Source organism: Pleurodeles waltl, chromosome 4_2 (assembly GCF_031143425.1).
Source record: "Pleurodeles waltl isolate 20211129_DDA chromosome 4_2, aPleWal1.hap1.20221129, whole genome shotgun sequence".
NCBI lineage: Eukaryota > Metazoa > Chordata > Amphibia > Caudata > Salamandridae > Pleurodeles > Pleurodeles waltl.
Window position 1 is genome coordinate 334,127,711 of NC_090443.1, and position 19,946 is coordinate 334,147,656.

Genomic DNA, 19,946 nt, shown 5'->3' on the forward strand with positions numbered 1-19,946 from the left:
ATACCATAAGTTGCTCCCTCCGCCGTAGCCACGGTAGGAGGAGACAGCATGCCAGCATCAGGAGAAGTATCCAGACCACTGGCTTTGCCCAATTCCTGAGCCCAGTCCATAGCAGGGTCATCCTGGTATTCATAAGGTTCCAGGGACCCCTCTAATTCCTCCCCATAATCGTACCCATAAGAAAAAGGGTCTGAATCCGACCTGGGGCGAATAAGCCCGAAGCCGAAGGCGGCGTCGGCCGACGCCGGTCCGACTCCAAGTCGTCGGGAATAAGAATCGGGTCGACATCGATAGTGGGCACCACCGACTTCAGGAGGGTCGATATTCGACCCGGCGCTGGGGTAGGTCTCAAGGGTGCGACCAGAAGGCCCCTCAGCCAAACCCCTTGGGCCCGAAGGCGCCGTATCGGGGACGGACCGCCCAAATATGAGGGGCATGGCCTCCTAAAACTCTTTAAGCTGGGCGGGGGTCGCTCTGGCTCCGGGAAACTCGAGTAAGCGCGGAGCCGAACCAGATGCAGGCTCTGAGGACGGAGGCCTAGTGCGTCCCGCATCGTGTCAGCCGAGCGACGTGGCAAAGTCGGAAAGCGATGGGACTTCTTCGACTTCGAAATCTAGGATGATGGAGTTGATGTTTCAGTGTCGACTGACTTGATTGTTGAAGGACTGATGTTGTTGAACTGTCCTTCGACAGTGTAAATCCTGATGTTGATATTCAGTGTCATTGTGAATTATGTCATCTTTTTTTCTCTTGACCCTACTCCATGGTGATCCTGGATGTAGCTTGAGAGACAGAGCTTTCTAGGCTATTTTTCTTTTTTCTGTCCTCTTCTGCATTAATGTTTTCCAGCATACCTCTTAAGTGAATGCCTTCCCTGTCCTTTAGGATCCTTTAAGGTCTTCTTGGACATTATCTGACTAATGTCGCAGTCAGAGTAAGGGAGGCAGGCATATGACACACACTTTGTGTGCATCAGCCACAGCTCTTTGGAGAAAAATGATGGCATTATGACAGAAAATACAGTAATACATTTCAGAAAAATGGTTCACTCGTGAAGTGAAAGTCAAAGAAAAAATTAACTTTGATGAAAAAAGGTTTATTTTGAGGTTTAACGCCTCAGACGTGTACCTAGGATCCTTCTCCTATGAGCCAGAAAAATGAAGTGTGTCAAGCAACTGCCAGTATAGGGCATGATGAGTTGGAGAGCCTCCCAGGTTCTTAAAAGGATAGGCTGCTTTATCAGTCTCTATGAATGTAAAAATGCAGCCTGTAGGCTTACATTTAACATTCTCCACTTCATAATGTCATGGTGCTATTATTTCCATTGAAAGATGCCACAATATAGTTAAATCTCAAATGGGAGTTTTTTAAATCTGAATATTCATGAAAAATACGATCTGTGTTACAAGCTTCCATTCAACAAATATACTTTGAAGATTCATCAATAAATACATTTTTTCATGCTGTTTCCATGAGATTGAACTATTTAATGGTGCTCCGGTGTCTTTGCAAACGACGGGGTGTTATTAATGTGTTTATGACTATTAATAAATATCTTACGAAGCAAAAAATATTTTCTATATTCCAAACTGCCTTTGTGAATACGTTCCTCTTAGTTTTGGTGTGGCGAAAGAGCAGGACCAGTTATTTCTTCGGCATATTAGCATGTAGGGATGAAGCAAAAAGAAATACAGGATTGTTTCTTGGTATATGTCATCACATGTACAAAACGGCTGATAAGGCTTATCAGCATGTTAGCTTGCACCCAGTGCCAAAATACCCACCCTTACCATCAAGTCAAGCCGTCTTATGTCTGCCAGAAATATTTTGTCCAAGTAGGATTCCAATATCCACTACAGTTTCATTTCTTGAAAATACTTGGCCGAGACAATGATATTTAACTGTCATACAGAGGGCCCCTTTATGTAGTACCATTAAGCTTGCCTCAGGGCAGCTTGTATTTTGCAGGTATTGTATTGTATTGTATTGTAATAGTATTGATATAGCGCTTACTACCCCTGACAAGGCATCAAAGCGCTTTTTGGCAAGTAGCATGCTACTCCGAAACCCAAGAGGAATTAGTGGTGGATTAGTACAGGGAAATATGAGTTCAGTTTTAGTATTTTTGTAAGTTATTTTGAGCAGAGGATATGTGAGTTTATTAGTTAGATTAAAAAGAGTAACGGAGGGATAGAGGAGGGAAGAATCCAGAAGTGTTAACTAGAAGTTTATAATAATAGGATGAGGCTTGGGATGAGTAAAGGAGAGATGGAGGAGGGAAGAGTATGTGGAAATGGTTAGGGAGATCATAGTAGCGGGAGGGGTTTTGGATCAGTCAAGGTGAGATAAATGAGGGAGAATTTATTAGGGTTGTTTTGGAAATCATGATAGTAAAGTGAAGTTTGGGTGAGCTATATGTGGAAGAGGTAGGCACTCCGAAGAGTGCCACATTCAACTAAGTTTAACTCTCGGGAGCCATTGTCACGTGTTAGCCCAGTAAGATGCAAGCTGCCCATTTAACAGCAAGAGCCCCTTTTAAATGGATTAGAAATATTGTAGCAGACGGGTTGGTCCACAGGTATACCAAAAGGAATCTCCGACAGTAGTTTCTAAAGAGTTTAGAGTCTCTGTTTTCAAGGGAAATGTAGGGGTACCTTGTCAAATGAAAACAACGTACAAACAAAACTGTTCTTACCAGTCGCCAGTGCCTCACAATGGCTGATGCCTCAGACCTCAGCCCAATTAAGAGCCTCCGCTACTTAACTTGGTAAACGTCCGACAGGACCATGACTGAGGATATACCTAACTTCTTATTGTGGAAACAGAGGAATGGATCAGCAATTCGTAGCTCTTAGCAGTCTCACAGACCCACAGCCCCGATCAGCCAACCCTAATCCACACATAGTGTAAATGAGCCACCACCTCCAGCTTTGTCCCACCTACAATTATTCTGTTTCAGGTAATATTCTTTTGTTCGATCTCCTAACCTGTTCTTGTTCTACTGATAGTAAGGTATATACTCTTGAAGTACCTCAAACACAAATGTTTACAATGTTTACAATAAAAGGTTGGATAGGTATTAGGGTCTGGTCCATTAAAAAATCATTCCCTTCAAAACACCGAATCAGGAGTTACTGATGGTACTCCTGGCATTCATCACTTTTGGAGACTCTCCTGATCCCAAGGAGGCAGTTTAAGAACAGGTTAAAAAGAAATGGGGTTAGGACACAGTACCAGGCTGCCTTGTTCACCATCCCAGGCAAAAACGACCTTGGCCAAAATTCTGCAGCTGTGAACATTTAATAAGAACAAGATTTCCCACTCTTGGCCACCATCTTGCAGCCCATCTGACAAAAGGTTTTAATCTACAGAGTCAAAGGTGGACTCCATCAAAGAAACCCAGTCAAAGGTATTCTTTCTTTACAAAAACATAATTCCAACTCATGAACTGAAAGCCGCTTGGGCTGAGGAAAGGGTGTCACAGTCCTCTTCCACTGATTACTTATAATACATAAACCTGCCAAAATTCTTGGTGATAACAGCAATACAGCAATAATTGCTAAGCACACACCAGTCGTATATACTAGAGCTTAATATACTGTTTTGTACCTGAAATTACTAGAGGCCAAAAACGTTTAAAGTCACATTTAAAGTCTCCGTAGTCAGTCTCAGTTTTCACCAGGCCACCTAGCAAATATTCTAGCAAATCAGGGCCTGATTTAAACTTTTATAGCGCCGCATTTGATGCAAAAGCGGTGCAAACTTACAAAATATAATTGAATTTTGTAAGTTTGCGCCGCTTTCGCGTAAAAAAATGCCGCAAATGCGGTACTACAAAAAGTATAAATCAGACCCTTTGTCTTTCTAGGACATACTCGGAAGGTAACCAGCTCACTCTGTTGATTCTTTTTCTGCATAATTAGTACCCTGTGAAAGTCTCCCTAGTAAAGCAAATGTATCTGCTTTTACCTCAGGGCTTCTGCAATTGATTAAATGAGTACAAAAACCATTAGTGACATGTATCAGTGTATCAGCTTGCAACACAATATTATAGGCATTCTATCACAAATCAAGAATTACATCTGATGGCAGCTAAATGCTGTTGACCACTGTTGGGAGCTTGACCACCCAATAAAAGTTGACGCACTTAGGGCCATATGTACGAACATATTTTCCCCTAGACACAGAATGGGCAAAACTGCTTGCTACATCTGTCCCTTAGTAACATTACTAGGGCTGACTGCCAAAACCCCATTTGGTAATCTACTTTATTGACTAAAAAGGACACCGGAATAGGATCATACTTGCTTTCAAGGTACGAGATAACCGTGGGTGTAGAAAATTGTAAGATTTTTCTCGCACAAACCTTGTGTACCTCACAAAAGCTACAAAAAAACATACAAATGTCACAAAGTTCTATGCAAAGTGGGCTTTTAAATGAAAATCGGGACTTTTGCAATGCTTTTGCATGCAATTTACCTTTCCCTCACAAGTGTTATAAAGTTACTTGCGAGGAAAAGCTATGGAACGTATGTACTCACCTAGAAAACACTCATGAGCAACAGTTCCATAGTACATGCAATGCTTTTCCATGGAAGTGTACTTTGATGTGCCTTTCCATTGCGAGCGTCGAGTGCCTTAAGCCCCTCGCAAGGAAAAGCTATGTCGTAGCACGCAAAATGCTTGCAAGTTACCGGCACAACATGTTTTTTGTCCTTGCAAGAAAAATCTAACGACCTCAAAACCAATTAATAGTCACAAGAGAAAAATGCACTGAGTCGTAATCAACGGTACAGTGGAGAACTTCATAAACTATATTAACCCTATACTGAGTGAAACATGGCTTGTGTAATAAATACTTCACATACCATGAAGTATGACAGAGGACACTTGATTCATGGCCCAACTAGAACGGTCGACGAGAGCATAAACAATCACCTTTCTAGCATGTGACACTGCAGCAGTTGAAAGCAGTCGTGGTATTAAAAGGATCTGTCATATAAACCTGATGATGTTAAACCTTCTCTCAAATATTGTTCTATCCAACATTTTTTGACCGTGTATTTTTCTTGCAGTTTACAGGTGGGTTTTGGGGTTTATGCATATTGGCATCATTTAGATCTACGGCGGAGCATGAGCACGGCCATAAATTAGGAGGACTCTCCATCTCACCAAAATCTTTGTTCGCACTCCCATCTCACCAAGGGCCACATGTACAAATATTAGGTTTTGCGACTCACAAATTGTGAGTCTTAGCGACTTGCAATTTGTGAGTCGCAAAACCTGATGTACAACAGTGTCAATTACACTCTCTGTGAGTCCCAATGGGGTCGCAAATGACCTACCTCATAAATATTCATGAGGTAAGTCGCAATATGCGATCCTATCGGGAATGGTCGCACTCACAGGAATGGTGGCCTACTGGGACAGCAGACCACCATGTCTGTGACTGCCTTTAAATAAAGCAGTTTTTTTTTGGGGGGGGGGAGAAATGCAGCCTGTTTTCCTTAAAGGAAAAAGGGCTGCATTGCAAAAACAAAAATGAAAAGTTTTCTTTTAATTTTTTCACGGCAGGCAGTGGTCCGTGGGACCACTTCATGCTCGCAAAAATATTTTTGCATCCATTCACAAAGGCAAAGGGGTCTTTTGGGGACCCCCTTCCCGTTTCTGAATGGGTTAGGACCAATTTGATACTGATGCTAACTACGATTGTTTTGTGACCGCATTCACGGTCACAAAACAAACATACATCACACTGCGGCTCGCAATTAGGAATGGAACGCCCCTTCCAAATTTCGACTCGCAAACTTATTTTGTGATTTGGTTAAATAGATTACTGAATCGCAAAATAGGGTTTGTACATACCAAAATGCTTTTTTCTTGTTGCAAACGGCCTGATTCTACGAATCGGACTGTTTGTGACAAGAAAAAAGCTACGTACATCTGGCCCCAAATTCTTTGTTCCCTCGCACCAGTTAGATGTGGGGATACCATTGGGTTTCCATGGAGCATATGCTGACCCTGCAATTGAAAACTCTTGACCTGGCTGTGTGTATTCCAATTGGAAGCTAGGTCACTTTCAGGGTTGCTACCTCACTATTTTTTCCTTCCTATGACTGGTACATGAGGCATGGCAGTCTCTGGTAGGACAATATACAAATGTTCTTGCAATGCGGGAAAAAAACTACTGTTTTAAGAATTTGTTACTGCAAAGCAAAAAAAGAAGGGTTACTTCTACATGGTGACCAACTTGACCTTCATCAATACTGAAAGTATATCCACTGCACTAGTGCATGCACTTTTATTACAGAGATCCCAGACAGACAGTAGGTGAATCTCTAGAAAAGGCAGGTGGACCTTCGCAACATAGTGGAGCCCAGGACACCCGTTAACAAGGTAGCCACCTACCAGACTCTAAATGATTCCCATTATGATACGTCATCTGTAGTGCCTTCATCATAGAAAAATAACAAGGTAGCATTCAGGTTCTCAAAGTCTGTAAGAGTACCTTTTTAGTAAACTGACTCACAGACAGTAGACTACCAGGGAAACCACCTCCGTAAATCTCTGTGTTATACACATTATAAAGGTTGGTATTATATGGAGAGGATGAAGAGGCCCCAAACCTTTAATTTTAACCCAAAGGACTTTTTGATTACAAGAAAGTGCCTGCGAACACACTTTATACCCTAGGACATCATGGTTAGTAAAACTTGCCTTTCGACCTTTGATAAATGGAATATAAGATGATTGGAAGCCATGCTGAAAACATCACCACACACAGTTTTTTGGGGGTGCTGTAACTATCCTCCCCTGTATTGAGTACCCTGAGTCATTACCTGCGGGTGGTGTTCTCCACTCCAGGGATTCGCTCCATTTGCTCCACTGGCCTCCTTTTTTAAATCTTTTTTGATTCGCCCGGACTTGAACTTCATAGAGTGCATCTGGTTTGAGAGCTGGGAGTTTAAGCCACTGCTGATCCTGTTCAATATGCAGAGTCTGTAAAAAGTAGGAGAGGAAGAGCTGATACATGGAAAGTGCTTGACAAAAGAAAAAGCCTTAATCCCCAGAGTCTCAGTATCCTTCCGATGTCATTTAGGGGTCGCCAGGGGTCGCCGCTGCGAACCCCTGCTTGTCCCTTGTGAGCCCTGGCGCTGCCTCTGGAAACCCTGGCCTCAGAGGTGGCAAAATCAGTGCCAGGAGCACAGGGGCAGCTCCTCCTTATGAGCTTTCCTTGGGGATCCACTTTCTTCTTTTAAAAAAAGTATTACCGTATATACTTGAGTATAAGCCGAATTTTTCAGCCCACTTTTTTGGGCTGAAAAATCCACTTCGGCTTATACTCCAGTGAAAAAAAAAAAAAAAGAACTTACCGAGGACTTGCGCGCGGCCGAGGTTTCGGTGCTTCCGGGATCGCCATTCACAGAAGATGCAGCTCCCAGCGTGACACGTCATCCGGATGGGCTGCGAATGAAGAAAGTCCTACCGCGCAGGCGCAGTACAGCTTAAACGCGATAGAGGTAAGGAGCCTGCGTATGCTCTGTTTCATAGCATGAAAGACTAGCATGAACCCCGGACGCAAACGAGCAATATATATATATATATGCATATGTGTATATATATATATGTGTGTGTGTATATATAGATTAAAATAAAAAAAAAAATATATATATAGATAGATGTATGTAAAAAAAAGTACCGGTTTTCTATTCGTGTTTATGTGTATACAGTCCCATCGCACTCCTGAAAGGAATTTAATTTTAATTATGGTAAAATTGGTTAGGTGGTTGTGGAAATAGCTGAAGCTTCCACTGCTACAGTCCCAGAATTGCTGCTTACACTCCAAAGCAGTTACAATAAATGATTGTTTATTTTTGTAGTGTCACAATTGCAAAGCATTGCTTGAAGACACCGCAGTTCTTTTCTTCAGACATAAAAGTTCTTTGCAAATATGACATAATATACACATACATATTGTCAAATTATATTTTTTTTGGGGGGGGGGAGGAGCAGATAGAGCTTTATTTTGATTGTACTCTAGTTACAGTATTTTTAGAGTTGGGTTTACGGTATATTTTTATTTTATGGTATGGCATTTTTTTTTAAAGTTTTTTTTTTCCTGTTAGAAATGGATTCCAGTACTTCTAATCCTGCACCAAAACAAAAACGCAGGTCATACGAAGCTGCTTTCAAACTAAAGGTTGTGTCAAGAGCAGAAAAAAGCAATAACAGTATTGCAAGTAAGGAATTTGGTGTTGATGAAAAACAAGTGAGGGAGTGGCGGAAAATGAAAGCTGACTTGGAAAAGATTCCAAAGGCAAAAAAAGCTCGACGTGGTTTAACAACTCCATATGGGGCTCTAGAGACTGAATTGCATAAATGGGTTATGGAGTGTCGTCAAAATGGTTACTGCGTAACACGCATGGGAATTCGCTTACGTGCCCTTCAAATGGCTAAAGATGACAAATTAAAAGCACCAGGCATTGAAAATGTTGTTGCGTCAGCAGGATGGTGTACTGGCTTCATGAATAGGTATGGCCTATGTTTGCGGCAAAGAACAAAGATTTCACAGAAGTTGCCAAAAGACCTTGATGAAAAAGTGATGTCATTCCATTCATTCATCATAAAACAAAGAAAGATCCATAACTATGACCTGGGAGATATTGGGAATATGGATGAAACACCTATGACCTTTGATCTTCCAAGCAACAGAACCGTGGCAAGTTTGGGAGACAAAACTGTTTTACTCAGAACCACAGGTAATGAGAAAAACCATTTTACAGTCGTTCTGTCATGTTTGGGTAATGGAACTAAGCTGCGGCCTGTCATTATTTTTAAAAGAAAGACCTTGCCTAAAAAGGTCAATTTCCCACCACGAATTACAGTGCGCGTACATGTTAAAGGCTGGATGGATGAAGATGGAACAAAAAAGTGGCTGGAAGAAGTTTGGAACGGACGACCAGGAGCAGCCTTAAAGAAAAAACCATCATTGCTAGTTTGGGATATGTTCAGAGCCCACACATCTGATGACATAAAAATATTGGCAAAGTCTTCTCAAGTTACTTTAGCCGTTATTCCAGGTGGGCTTACATCTGTATTACAGCCCTTAGATGTGTGTTTAAATAAACCTTTCAAAGACCGTGTGCGAAAGATGTGGTGCGAATGGATGTCATCTGGTCAAGCCCGACTGACAAAAGGTGGAAATATGATGAAGCCTGACATAGAACTGAAAGCAAAGTGGGTTTGTGATGCATGAGAAGAGATTCCAGAGGACATGGTGAAGCACGCCTTCAAGAAATGTGGCATAAGTAATGCTATGGATGGCAGTGAAGACAGTGCTTTGTATGAGGACGACAGCTGTGATAGTGATGACTGCGAACCCTGTGACAATGTATATGATGATAACCTCACACCAGCTACAGCTGAAGCTCTGTTTGGACATACAGATGAGGAGGAGGAATCCAGTTTTGAAGGATTTTGATGCTTGTGTTTTAGCTTGGTTGCTTATTGAGTTAAGGTTTTTGTACATTTAAAGTTATTGTTAATACTTTAATGTTATATATTGTTTTTGTTGAATATACTGATAATATATTGTTTTTGTTGACCCTCTTTTCCACATGCCTCAATTAAAGCAATTTTATTGTTATCTACCTGTATTTTTATTTTTGAAATTTACCGTGAGCTGCTGCATTTCCCAGCCTCGGCTTATACTCGAGTCAATAACTTTTTCCAGTTTTTTGGGGTAAAATTAGGGGTCTCGGCTTATACTCGAGTCGGCTTATACTCAAGTATATACGGTATTCACTATTAGTGTAATAAAAAAAAGGAGTGCAGTTAGCTGGAATATGACCCTCCTTGGTAGCTGAGGTAAGTAAAAAAACACTATTAAATGTGTGCTGTGTTCATACTTGCGGGTGAGAGTGTGCTTATGTAAAAGAGACTGTGTGTATGAGTGAATGTGTGTTTGTGTAAGCTTGTGTGTGAGTGAAAATAAAGATGAAATGGTGTGTGATGTCACTTACACTACCCCTGGCATTTTGGTGCACTGACGCCCATGATCCTTCCTGCTCTAACAAACTCTCTCTGACTACAGAAGAGTAGAGGGTCCGGCGGTTTTACTTTCCCTCTGAATTTTGTAATCCATGTCAGATGGTCCAGCTCTGCCCCTCTAACCCCATGATTTTCGCTTTTCCCACATGAAGTTGCCTGTACTCCTCTCACTTCAGAGCCTCTTTTTATCTCAGTGTGAGTGGCTATCTCTGTCCCTGTAAACCCAACCGAGGTCTCTTTGACCCACATCAGAGAATGTGATGCTACTGCTTTTTTACCCGGCATCCCCATCTTCATTTCATCGAGGATTTGACTGTTCGGTACCTGCCAGGTTTCTCCACTTGGCCTGAATCGCACTTCGTAGAATCTCTTGCCATCCACATAAGGGTAGTTGTGGGAGATCCAGGTGAGGTTGTTACGTGCATCTCCGAGGTTGACGAATCGCAGGGATTCAGGTGGGTTGAGCTTCACTAAATAAAAAAATTAAAAACAAAATAACAAGAAGTTATGATGAAGGTGCACCACATCAGTGTTGACATAATATGGTAGTCTTCAAAAGAAGCAGGATTCCTAATGGGTGCCGACTGGACACGTGAGATCACGTGGGTAGACCTACTGGCTTTAAACATAAAGTGAAGTGTTACCACAGCGAACAGCCTGCACACCACCCTAATTCAATAGCTACTACTCCCAATCACTCTGCTTCACCCTCTGGCATTCCTCACAATTCACCCATTTTTTGATGGAGTCACACACCCTGGCATCATTGTTACCCCTTCCTCATAATCAGTGCTTTAGGCAGAAATGTTGAAGTGCTGGTACTCATCCACAGTACCAGTTTGGTCCCGAGGAGTGTCGGTACTCTCCCATTAAGTGCATTGAAGCAGTGCTGAATAGTGCAGGTACTCTCCCTTTTAAGTTAAAGAAGTGCAGGTACCCGGTACCGGGCAGTACCTGCCCATTTAAAGCACTGATCATGATAAATGTATCTCACCGAGGTCAACTGGGTAGCCAGCTTCGCAAACCTCCTTTGCTCTCCAAATCATAATTTACTGTCTCTGATATCAAATGAATTAAGAATCGTTTACCCCCGATTTCACCGAAGACTCAAACGGATATGACCTGCTGCAAAAATAAAGCTGTGGGCTGGTGACCCCCTTATGGACTTTCAGAGGTCATGTTAAAAGGTATTCCGAGTCACACTCATTTTGGCAGGGTTGTGATTTAGGTGCTGCACCAAGGAGTGCAACTGTGATCCAAAAGCCCTCGTGTGCCGCTGATAGGCCTGCCTTTTATCTGCTTCTCTGAGGCTTGAAGTTAGCAGCGTTTTATACTTGATACAGTATCAGGTGCTGGTCGCTGTGGTGTGTCTTCTGACAACTGCAACTGCCTCCGGTCCTCAGGGCCAAGAGCGGAAAGAGCCATCCTTAACCACATCCTGGCCACCTGATGTCAAAATCCAAGTTCCACTAGCGTAATGCATTGTCTTAATGTATTTGTATTTATTTAAAGCAGATATATTTCACACAGACATACCCAGAGGAATCAGAGTGATTTGCAAGATAAAGGTATTACAGTGAAGAGTAAAAAGACCCCCCTCAAACCATCACACACACAAAACCAAACGTAAAGGAAAGTTGTAACTTGTTTCTAAAATGGAAATACTAGATAGTGATGCACAGTGCAGGTGGTAGACTTGTACAAGGGGGTGCAACTACGCCGGCAGCCAAGATGGTACATAATACAGAGGTCCGCCTCCTAGCTCGCCATCCTCCTTTTAATGGTGCGGAGACCAGGCAGCCTGGATGATGGATCTGCAGTGCTAAGGAAGGTATGCCACAGCCAGGCATGGGAAGAGAGTGGTGGGGGACAAGGGGTTTTCCCTAAAAATACCCTTACCACCCAATACCATAAGCACCCTTAAGACCTAAAAACACCCTTACCACTCTATACATTACCCACCCGTAGGCCCTAAAATCACCCTTACCACCCTATACCCTTACCCAACTCTGAACCCTAAAAACACCCTTACCACCCAATACCCTTACCCACCCCTAAACCCTAAAGACACCCTTACCACCCAATAGATAGATAGATAGATAGATAGATAGTTAGGACCATGTTTCCATAGAAAACTCGTTTTTTTACTTGCCTATATCTTTGGTACCTTTTGACCAATCTTCACAAACGTTTTCTAAAAAAAAGTCTGCCGGTGATTCTTTTTGTGCATTGGAAGTTATGGGTTGATCCGTCAAGCGGGGGCTGAGAAAAAGTGTGGTAAAAAAACGTGTGTTTCTCATGTTAATAGGAGTTTTGAACACGACTACAGCCCAAACAGCTGGACGGAATTACACCTGTTTGGCAGAAAGGTAGGTTTCGGTGCTTAGATGACACTTTTGGATATTTGGTGTAAATCTGTTCAGTAGTTTTTGAGATATAAAAGGGGAAATACATTTTGTATATCTAGAATCGTGCATCCATCACAACATTTTGTGGTGATCGCAGCAGCTTCGCGAATGAACGCGCCAACAGGAATGCTGTGATTGGCTGGCTGCAACCTGACCAGAAATTTGCAGCTGCCGTTTTAAGTAACGGAATATGGTGCCCAGGGCTGAAAAATAAAATGAAAAGTGGCATAAAGGTTCAGGGGGGATGTACCCTGACCCCAAGGCTGTGAAATAGGGGTCTTCTAGAGTGAAATTATGACCTTGAAAATCTTTTTTTTTCACGACGTGCAATATTCACAAAAACGTTGCGACATTCAGCATGGACCTCCCCATGTAACATAGTGTCAAATTCGCAAATATTGGCAAAAAAGATTTTAAAAAACATTTACAGACTCATTCATACAGTAATTCATTCATAGTAGCACTCATACACTCAAGAAACTACTAACAGAACCACTCAGACATTCACACACCCACAAAAAGACCCACACAGACACTCACACACCCACTCACAGACCCACTCAGATGGTCACACATCCACTCACAGACCCACTCAGACACTGACTCACACCTATCCTCACACCCAAAGAGACAGACCCTACGGCAGTGCATGGCAGGGGTTGGGTGGTTATAGGAGGTCGGGTGGTGCGGCCAACCCCATCCACACATGGCTAAAGGCCATGTGTTGCAGTGGTTGGATCAATGTATTGTAATTCAAATTAATTTACATTAAAACAAAACACATAAATTCACTGAAAAAAACAAACATTACCTGCAAGTTTTCGTTAGGAGATAGAATAAAAAAAACATAGAATTCACTTAAAAAAACAAAGGTGGGGGCACGAGTTATAGTTACCTTAGGACGTGAGTTGTAATTACTTGAAATAACTCTAACTATAACTGCTGAGTTTCTAAGGTTTTCTACAAGTAAATTCAGAACCTAATTATAACAACCCTGTAACCTTTGTTTTTCAAAGTGAATTTCAATGTTTTTTTAATTCTATTTCCTAACTATAATGTCTCTGTAATCTTCGGCTATTTCAGTGAAAACATATATATATATATATATATGTTACCTAATGGCGGTCAGCAGTGGACCTAGATTCCACAGGCATAGCATTTTTTGTTTTGCCAATAACTTTAGTGCTGCTTGACAAATTTTCATGAAATTTTCAAAGCGTATACTTCAGTCAGTTCAGCTGCTGTCTTGAAAGTTTTGGGATGATCCGTCAAGTGGGGGCCAAGAAAAAGAGGGGGGCCAAAACAAGTTTTCCCATTGCATTTTATCATAGGTATTTTGAACATGACTACAGCCTGAACTGCTGGACGGCATTACATCACATTTGGCAGAAAGCTAGTTCTTGGTCCAGAAAGTGTGCTTTCGGTGATTTGGTGTAAATCTGTTGAGCAGTTTTAGAGATATTAAAGGGCATAACATGTAGATATCTAGAGACGCAGATCCTCCGTGGATCCATGGATCCTTGGGCCTTTGCAAGAACCTGATTGGCTGGCCGCAATCTGACAGGGAATGTACAGCTGCCATTTTCTTTTATCTGGAAAAGGTCCCGGAGGCTGAAATGTGGGGTGTAATGTTCATTAAGGGGTCAGGGTAGAGACTCCCTGACCCCTTAGGGGTATTATAAAGAGACTAAAAGAGTAAATTATGATTTTGAAATGTATATACATTTATTTTTGATGTTTTTCGATATCAGTGGATCCAACTGCAGGGCTCAGAGTGGCCCCTAGTGTAAATGTGCAGGTGGATTCACAGATTTCAGCAACAATCAAAAATAAATATATATATAGATATATATATTGACACATCCACTCAAAAAGGCAGACAAACACTCTCAAAGTCACTCACACCCATTCTCATACCCTGACACTCTCTCACACGTACTCTCACACCCATACAGACTCTCTCACAGCCACTCACACACACTAACGATCCCTGGGGATGAAATGTGGGGGCAATAGAGATTATATATGTGAATAAATAAGATTTCCTAAGTAAAAAAAAAAACATGAAGCCTTTCTCAGAGAACCTCTCCCCTCTCCTGTAAAGATAAACAGAGGGCTACGGACGCTGTTTGTTCCACTTGCAAATTACTCTGTTGATTAGCAGAGAGTTTCTGTTTGGGCTGAAGGAGCTAATTGCAATGCTGCTGCTCAAGAGGTGGCGTCCAAACTCCGGGAGCGCACTGTGGTCTCCTGGATCTGTTCAGGCATATCACGGCTACCAAAACACAGGTGCTTAATTATACCCAGGCTAAAATAATAGTTGGTAGACAAACATTTTTGCAGAGCATGCAATTATTTCTCTTTAACCACAGCATACATAAGTGTTGTGCACAGCTTGAGTGCATGCAGCAGGGTTGGCCGCAGGGTCTGGCCATATGCCAGGACCTGCGGACAAAACCCTGCCGTGCAAGGTCAAAGAATCTGCACAGTGCTGGTTATATTAATGTGCGTGCTAGAAAAAATATAAAAATTCACTGAAAAAAACAAAGGTTACAGGGACGTTATAGTTAGGTTCTGAATTTACTCACACAAAAACATAGAAATCCAGCAGTTATAGTTTTGGTTAACTCAAGTAGCTATAACATGTGCCCTAGGGTAACTTTAACTCATGGACTAGCAATGTACAGGTGTTTACTCCACATATTACATCATTGATAACACCTTCTATGGCATCATTGATATTATCACTGCAACATTTGCAATAAAATTATTGATGAGAAAACTGTGCAAGGTGGGGGCACGAGTTATAGTTACCGTAGGGCGTGAGTTATAGTTACTTGAGTTAACAATATCTATCACTGCTGAATTTCTATGGTTTTGTGTGAGTAAATTCAGAACCTAACTATAACGTTCCTGTAACCTTTGTTTTTTTCAATGAATATATAAATACACACACACTTACCTGATGTATACTTAGCATCTTGTTGCAAAGATATGTGTGTTAAAGGCAATGCGTGGTAAAGGCATTGCATGGTAAATGCTGCCTTGTGAAGGCTGTTTACCACGTGTGAGCCTCAGAAGACCGGTCCCAATAGGGGCCACTGGAGAGCCTGAGGCTGGCCTCACTGTCCACTTGCTGAGCCAGGCAGGCACACCTGCCTCTGCCTGCCCGCAAACTCCCTCTCATAGACCTCAGAACCTATTTTGCAGGCTGGGGACGACCCTCCTGGATGCACTGCCTAAACGTGAGAGAGTGATGGGGGTATGGATCGCAGTGCTCTCCCTCAAAATTACTTTGCTTCTACTGATTGCTGCAGCTCTACATCAAGTTGAGTCTAGCAGATAGCAACCTTGGTCAAGTGGGGAATGTGACTGCAGAATTTGTTCTACTGCATTTAAGGACAGAACTAACTCAGACATCACTGCCTGATATTTTTAATTGTGAAGTCCCTGAGCAAGGACCCTGGCTCCTCTGCCACGATTTGGAGACAGTGAAATACTCTGAGGACAACCCTACATGTACACAGACAATTCATTGTTTGTGGGCACTAATTTGGGCCCTGGATGCCAAGTGTCTGGTCTAGGTAACCTCACTGACGCTGCAATGTACAACGGTGATCAGAAGCAAAGCATATTGTCTTTCAACAGAGTAGATATGCAACTGCTGCAATGAATTCAATGGAGAGAGAAGAGGACTCGGACCAGCTGTGTCCCGGATGAGACACTGCTATTGAAATGGTCCTCAAAGGCAGCCTATGGTCTATCAACAGACTGGCATGGTGACATCGTGCCTGGACCACATCATGTAGAAGAGTGATGACCAAAATGTCAGCCCTGGAGGACGACTCCACAGCAAACAGAAAGAAATTACTGAAAATGGAGTGATTAATGAACACCATAGCAGCTAAGATTGAAGATTTTATACCAAGGCTTGACTCTGGCCATATATCAATATTTCAACATGGCTTCCAGGAAGCTAGATATACATCTGGAGAAGCTAAACACATTATTTGGTCTAAAGACATCAAATATGGGATGCTATATCACGCCAGGCTAAAGGTTAATTTTGATTGACAACCCCACATTTTCATAGATCCAGTAGTGACAAAAAAGTTGTGGAAGAAGGGTGTCAATGCACAGATGTCATAGCAGTCACTGGAACTATTGTTGTCCTAGGAGGGAAGCCAGCAAGCCTTGGCATGAAAGAGCAATGTGGAACGAGCAGCATTACTCTAAAGTTTGTAAGCAATATTTTTGCAAACTGTTTGTGGGTGGGAGAAGATGACAATCTAGTATTGAATCAACCTAGGCATTGAGAGGGTACATCAGTGACTTGATCTAGAATACAAAGTGAACACTGTGCTGCTCATAAAGTGACATGAACATTTCTTTCATACAGCATGGACAATGGCAGGCAGACCACACCCCTGAAAATGTTTAAATGGTTGGCTGTATTACATGTTGGGGTATCTGGCTCTGGTAGGTGGAGTGATCAGGGTGGGAACGATTTGGTTGTGAGATGTGGGAATAGTGGGGTGGTTGGGTGCGGGCTTTATGCCAGGAAGACAGCGCTGATCATTATGTTTACCCCATATGTGGACACGCCTGAACTTTTTCACACTATTCTTAATATATTTAGATGCGCTGAGGTGGATAGGGGTGTGGCATGGAGATATTAATTAACCTCAGAATGCAGAGCTAGACAGGTCATGGGGAAGAAGTTCTCACAATACATAGTCTGAGGAAACACTAGTAGACATTATGGGTATACTAGGATTGACTGATGCATGGAGACAGCACCACAGAGACTTGAGGATACATTAATTGCACTCCTTTCCACATGATTTGTTGTCACACATAGATTAGTGGCTGATAGCAGAGGAGGCAATGCCTTAAGACCTGGAGAGTACATATCTGCTTTGACCCTTTCAGACCACTCCCCTATTAAATTAGTCTTGTCTGTTCCTTGCACCAGGTTAAGTTGCACTAGCTATATATTTGCTACAGAGTTTCTTTTAGCTTCAAGTGTTCATTGAGGAACTGCTCACTGCAATAATAAACTTTTTTCAGTATAAGATGGGCTCAGTAACCAAGTACGCAGTGCTATAGGAGGTCATCAAAGTCTATATAAATGGCATAATAATTGCTAATCATGATGGAATTCTGCAGCTGGAGTACATGGATTGTGAAATCAAAATGTTACACGGAAGGAACTCAGTGATGGCTCTGAGTATGTAAGTCAGAAGTCAGGGCACTCGTGAATCAAAAACCAATTAAGTATAGAGAAATTTAAAAGTCCTTGTTGTGCCGATAGGGAATCATGTGAAGAAACTGGCGATCATGAAGAAATTTATTCTTGGAAGACAAATTACATCACAGTAATAGAGAACAATCCTTAAAATCATGTAGCAACCAACGCCAACACGTGTTTCGTCTTGAGAGAGAGTAAAATCTCTAAAGACTTCATCAGGGCTGTGCTAATATCTATACATCAGATTGTGATCGCAATTTGGAACAGGTACTACGAGATACCGCGCTTAGATACACACGCGGTTTCCCGCTCCAACATATTCGTTTACGTACAAATAGGATACTCAAAGTTACAGGCGCCATACTGTCTGGATATATATTTCAATTTGTGGGTACCAATAAGGATACTCGATGCTACAAGCGCCACGATTTCCTGAATTTCTCTTATTCTCAGCCACCACCAGTTGGTTATCCTGGAATTTTCCCGGATTCATAATACTGACTGATGTATAGATATTAGCACAGCCCTGATGAAGTCTTTAGAGATTTTACTCTCTCTCAAGACGAAACACGTGTTGGCGTTGGTTGCTACATGATTTTAAGGATTGTTCTCTATTACTGTGATGTAATTTGTCTTCCAAGAATAAATTTCTTCATGATCGCCAGTTTCTTCACATGATTCCCTATCGGCACAACAAGGACTTTTAAATTTCTCTATACTTAATTGGTTTTTGATTCACGAGTGCCCTGACTTCTGACTTTTTTATGTATAGGCTTCCTTGGAAGCCTTAGAGCACAAGGGAAGTTCCTCTTGCCAGGAGCACCGTGTCTTACTTATTATTGTCTCCCTATTACTATGTGGATTCACTGTGAGCGCCCTTTTACTATGTTCTTTCTTCCCGTGTGCTAGTGTTCTATCAGGCTCTGAGTATGTACCTCAGAGAAATTCATAACTTACTGCAGGACTACTGCAAGAGGGCTGATAGACAGGAGTCCTTTCTGGGGAAACCCTCACTGGCTGGGCAATATGGCAAAGGCGAACGACCTGGAAAACATTGGTTTGGTTCCTAAGGAGAAACGCTAGAGTATGTAGCCACATACAACAAATTGAGGGCGATTATGGTGAGATATTGATGGCTAGTGAGGAAATTATTTTAAAAATTGTCTGGCATTATGAACAAGTATATACTTAACAAGTAGCTGGGTCCGATGACATATCCTCAGAGTTCTATGATGAATATCAAAATATATTAACCCCACATCGGCTTGTAGTTTATGCCAAGGTTCTGAAAAATTGTGTACTCGCCCCCTCATCGTGGGAGGCTGTAATTACTGTGCTCCCGAAACCATAACAAATGTGAGTCGTATCGCCCAATGTAATTACGTAACCTGGACAATAATGTCTTAGCAAAGGTAAATGCAAATCATTTGTCTTTGCTGATAGAAAGTTTATTCTCCAAAGTCCAATCAGTCCAATCAATTTTTTTCCCATATAGGTTCACGGCATACTGAATTCGCAATTTTGCAACACTTAAATCCTGAGCTGAAGATGGTGGTTTTCTTTTGAACGCAGAAAAGGTTCTGGATTCCTTGGAACTGTCCTCTTTGAAAACCACGCTTTGAAGGTTTAGCAAGGGGGAATATTTTTACAGCTGACAGCATTTCTTGACTCTAAGCCAGTGGCTAGGGTTCGCACAAATGGTTTAACACCAGATATATTTTGGCGGCCAGAGGCACTAAGCAGGCCTTTTACTTTCCATGGACCGCTTGCCCCGTCTACTATAGGAACAAGGCTTACATAGAGGCCTCTATTTTTATTTGACACACCTCCTTCTCTCAATGTATACTGATGATATTCATGTTCATTATATTACAATAGAGGAGGAAATAGAAGAAAAAGTCCCTACAGTCCATTTCTGTATTGAATGAAAATTCCATATGCTAGAACAATACCAGACTCACTCAATGTGAGCCCACAACTTGACATGTGCTCATCTACTTTAGATTGACAAATATACTGCGCTGCAGGTGATCCTTCAGTTCCCTGAGGAACAGCATGAACTGAGCCACTAACCCAGTATATTCTATTCCTAGATTCCACAAGATGGAGATCCAGGTTATACACTATGACTACTGTTCTCAGAAAGGGTGGATCTGGCTGTGGGAAATAATCCTGGGAATTAGAAGCCAGGGCAGAACCTACTGTCGCAAAATCGGTGTACTATTGTATGCAGATTA

General features: G+C 42.0%; 1 protein-coding gene across 1 annotated transcript in view; it reads right to left on the bottom strand.

Moving 5' to 3' along the window:
• The window catches only part of IL2RB (interleukin 2 receptor subunit beta), a 256,403-nt gene that overhangs the window by 84,505 nt on the left and 151,952 nt on the right, over positions 1-19,946 (bottom strand). Inside the window, exons 6-7 of the mRNA XM_069231361.1 lie at positions 10,375-10,520; positions 6,840-6,999 (exon numbers count right to left, since the gene is read on the bottom strand). Of these exons, the coding sequence (XP_069087462.1) occupies positions 6,840-6,999; positions 10,375-10,520 (306 nt within the window). The remainder of the gene's footprint in view (positions 1-6,839; positions 7,000-10,374; positions 10,521-19,946) is intronic.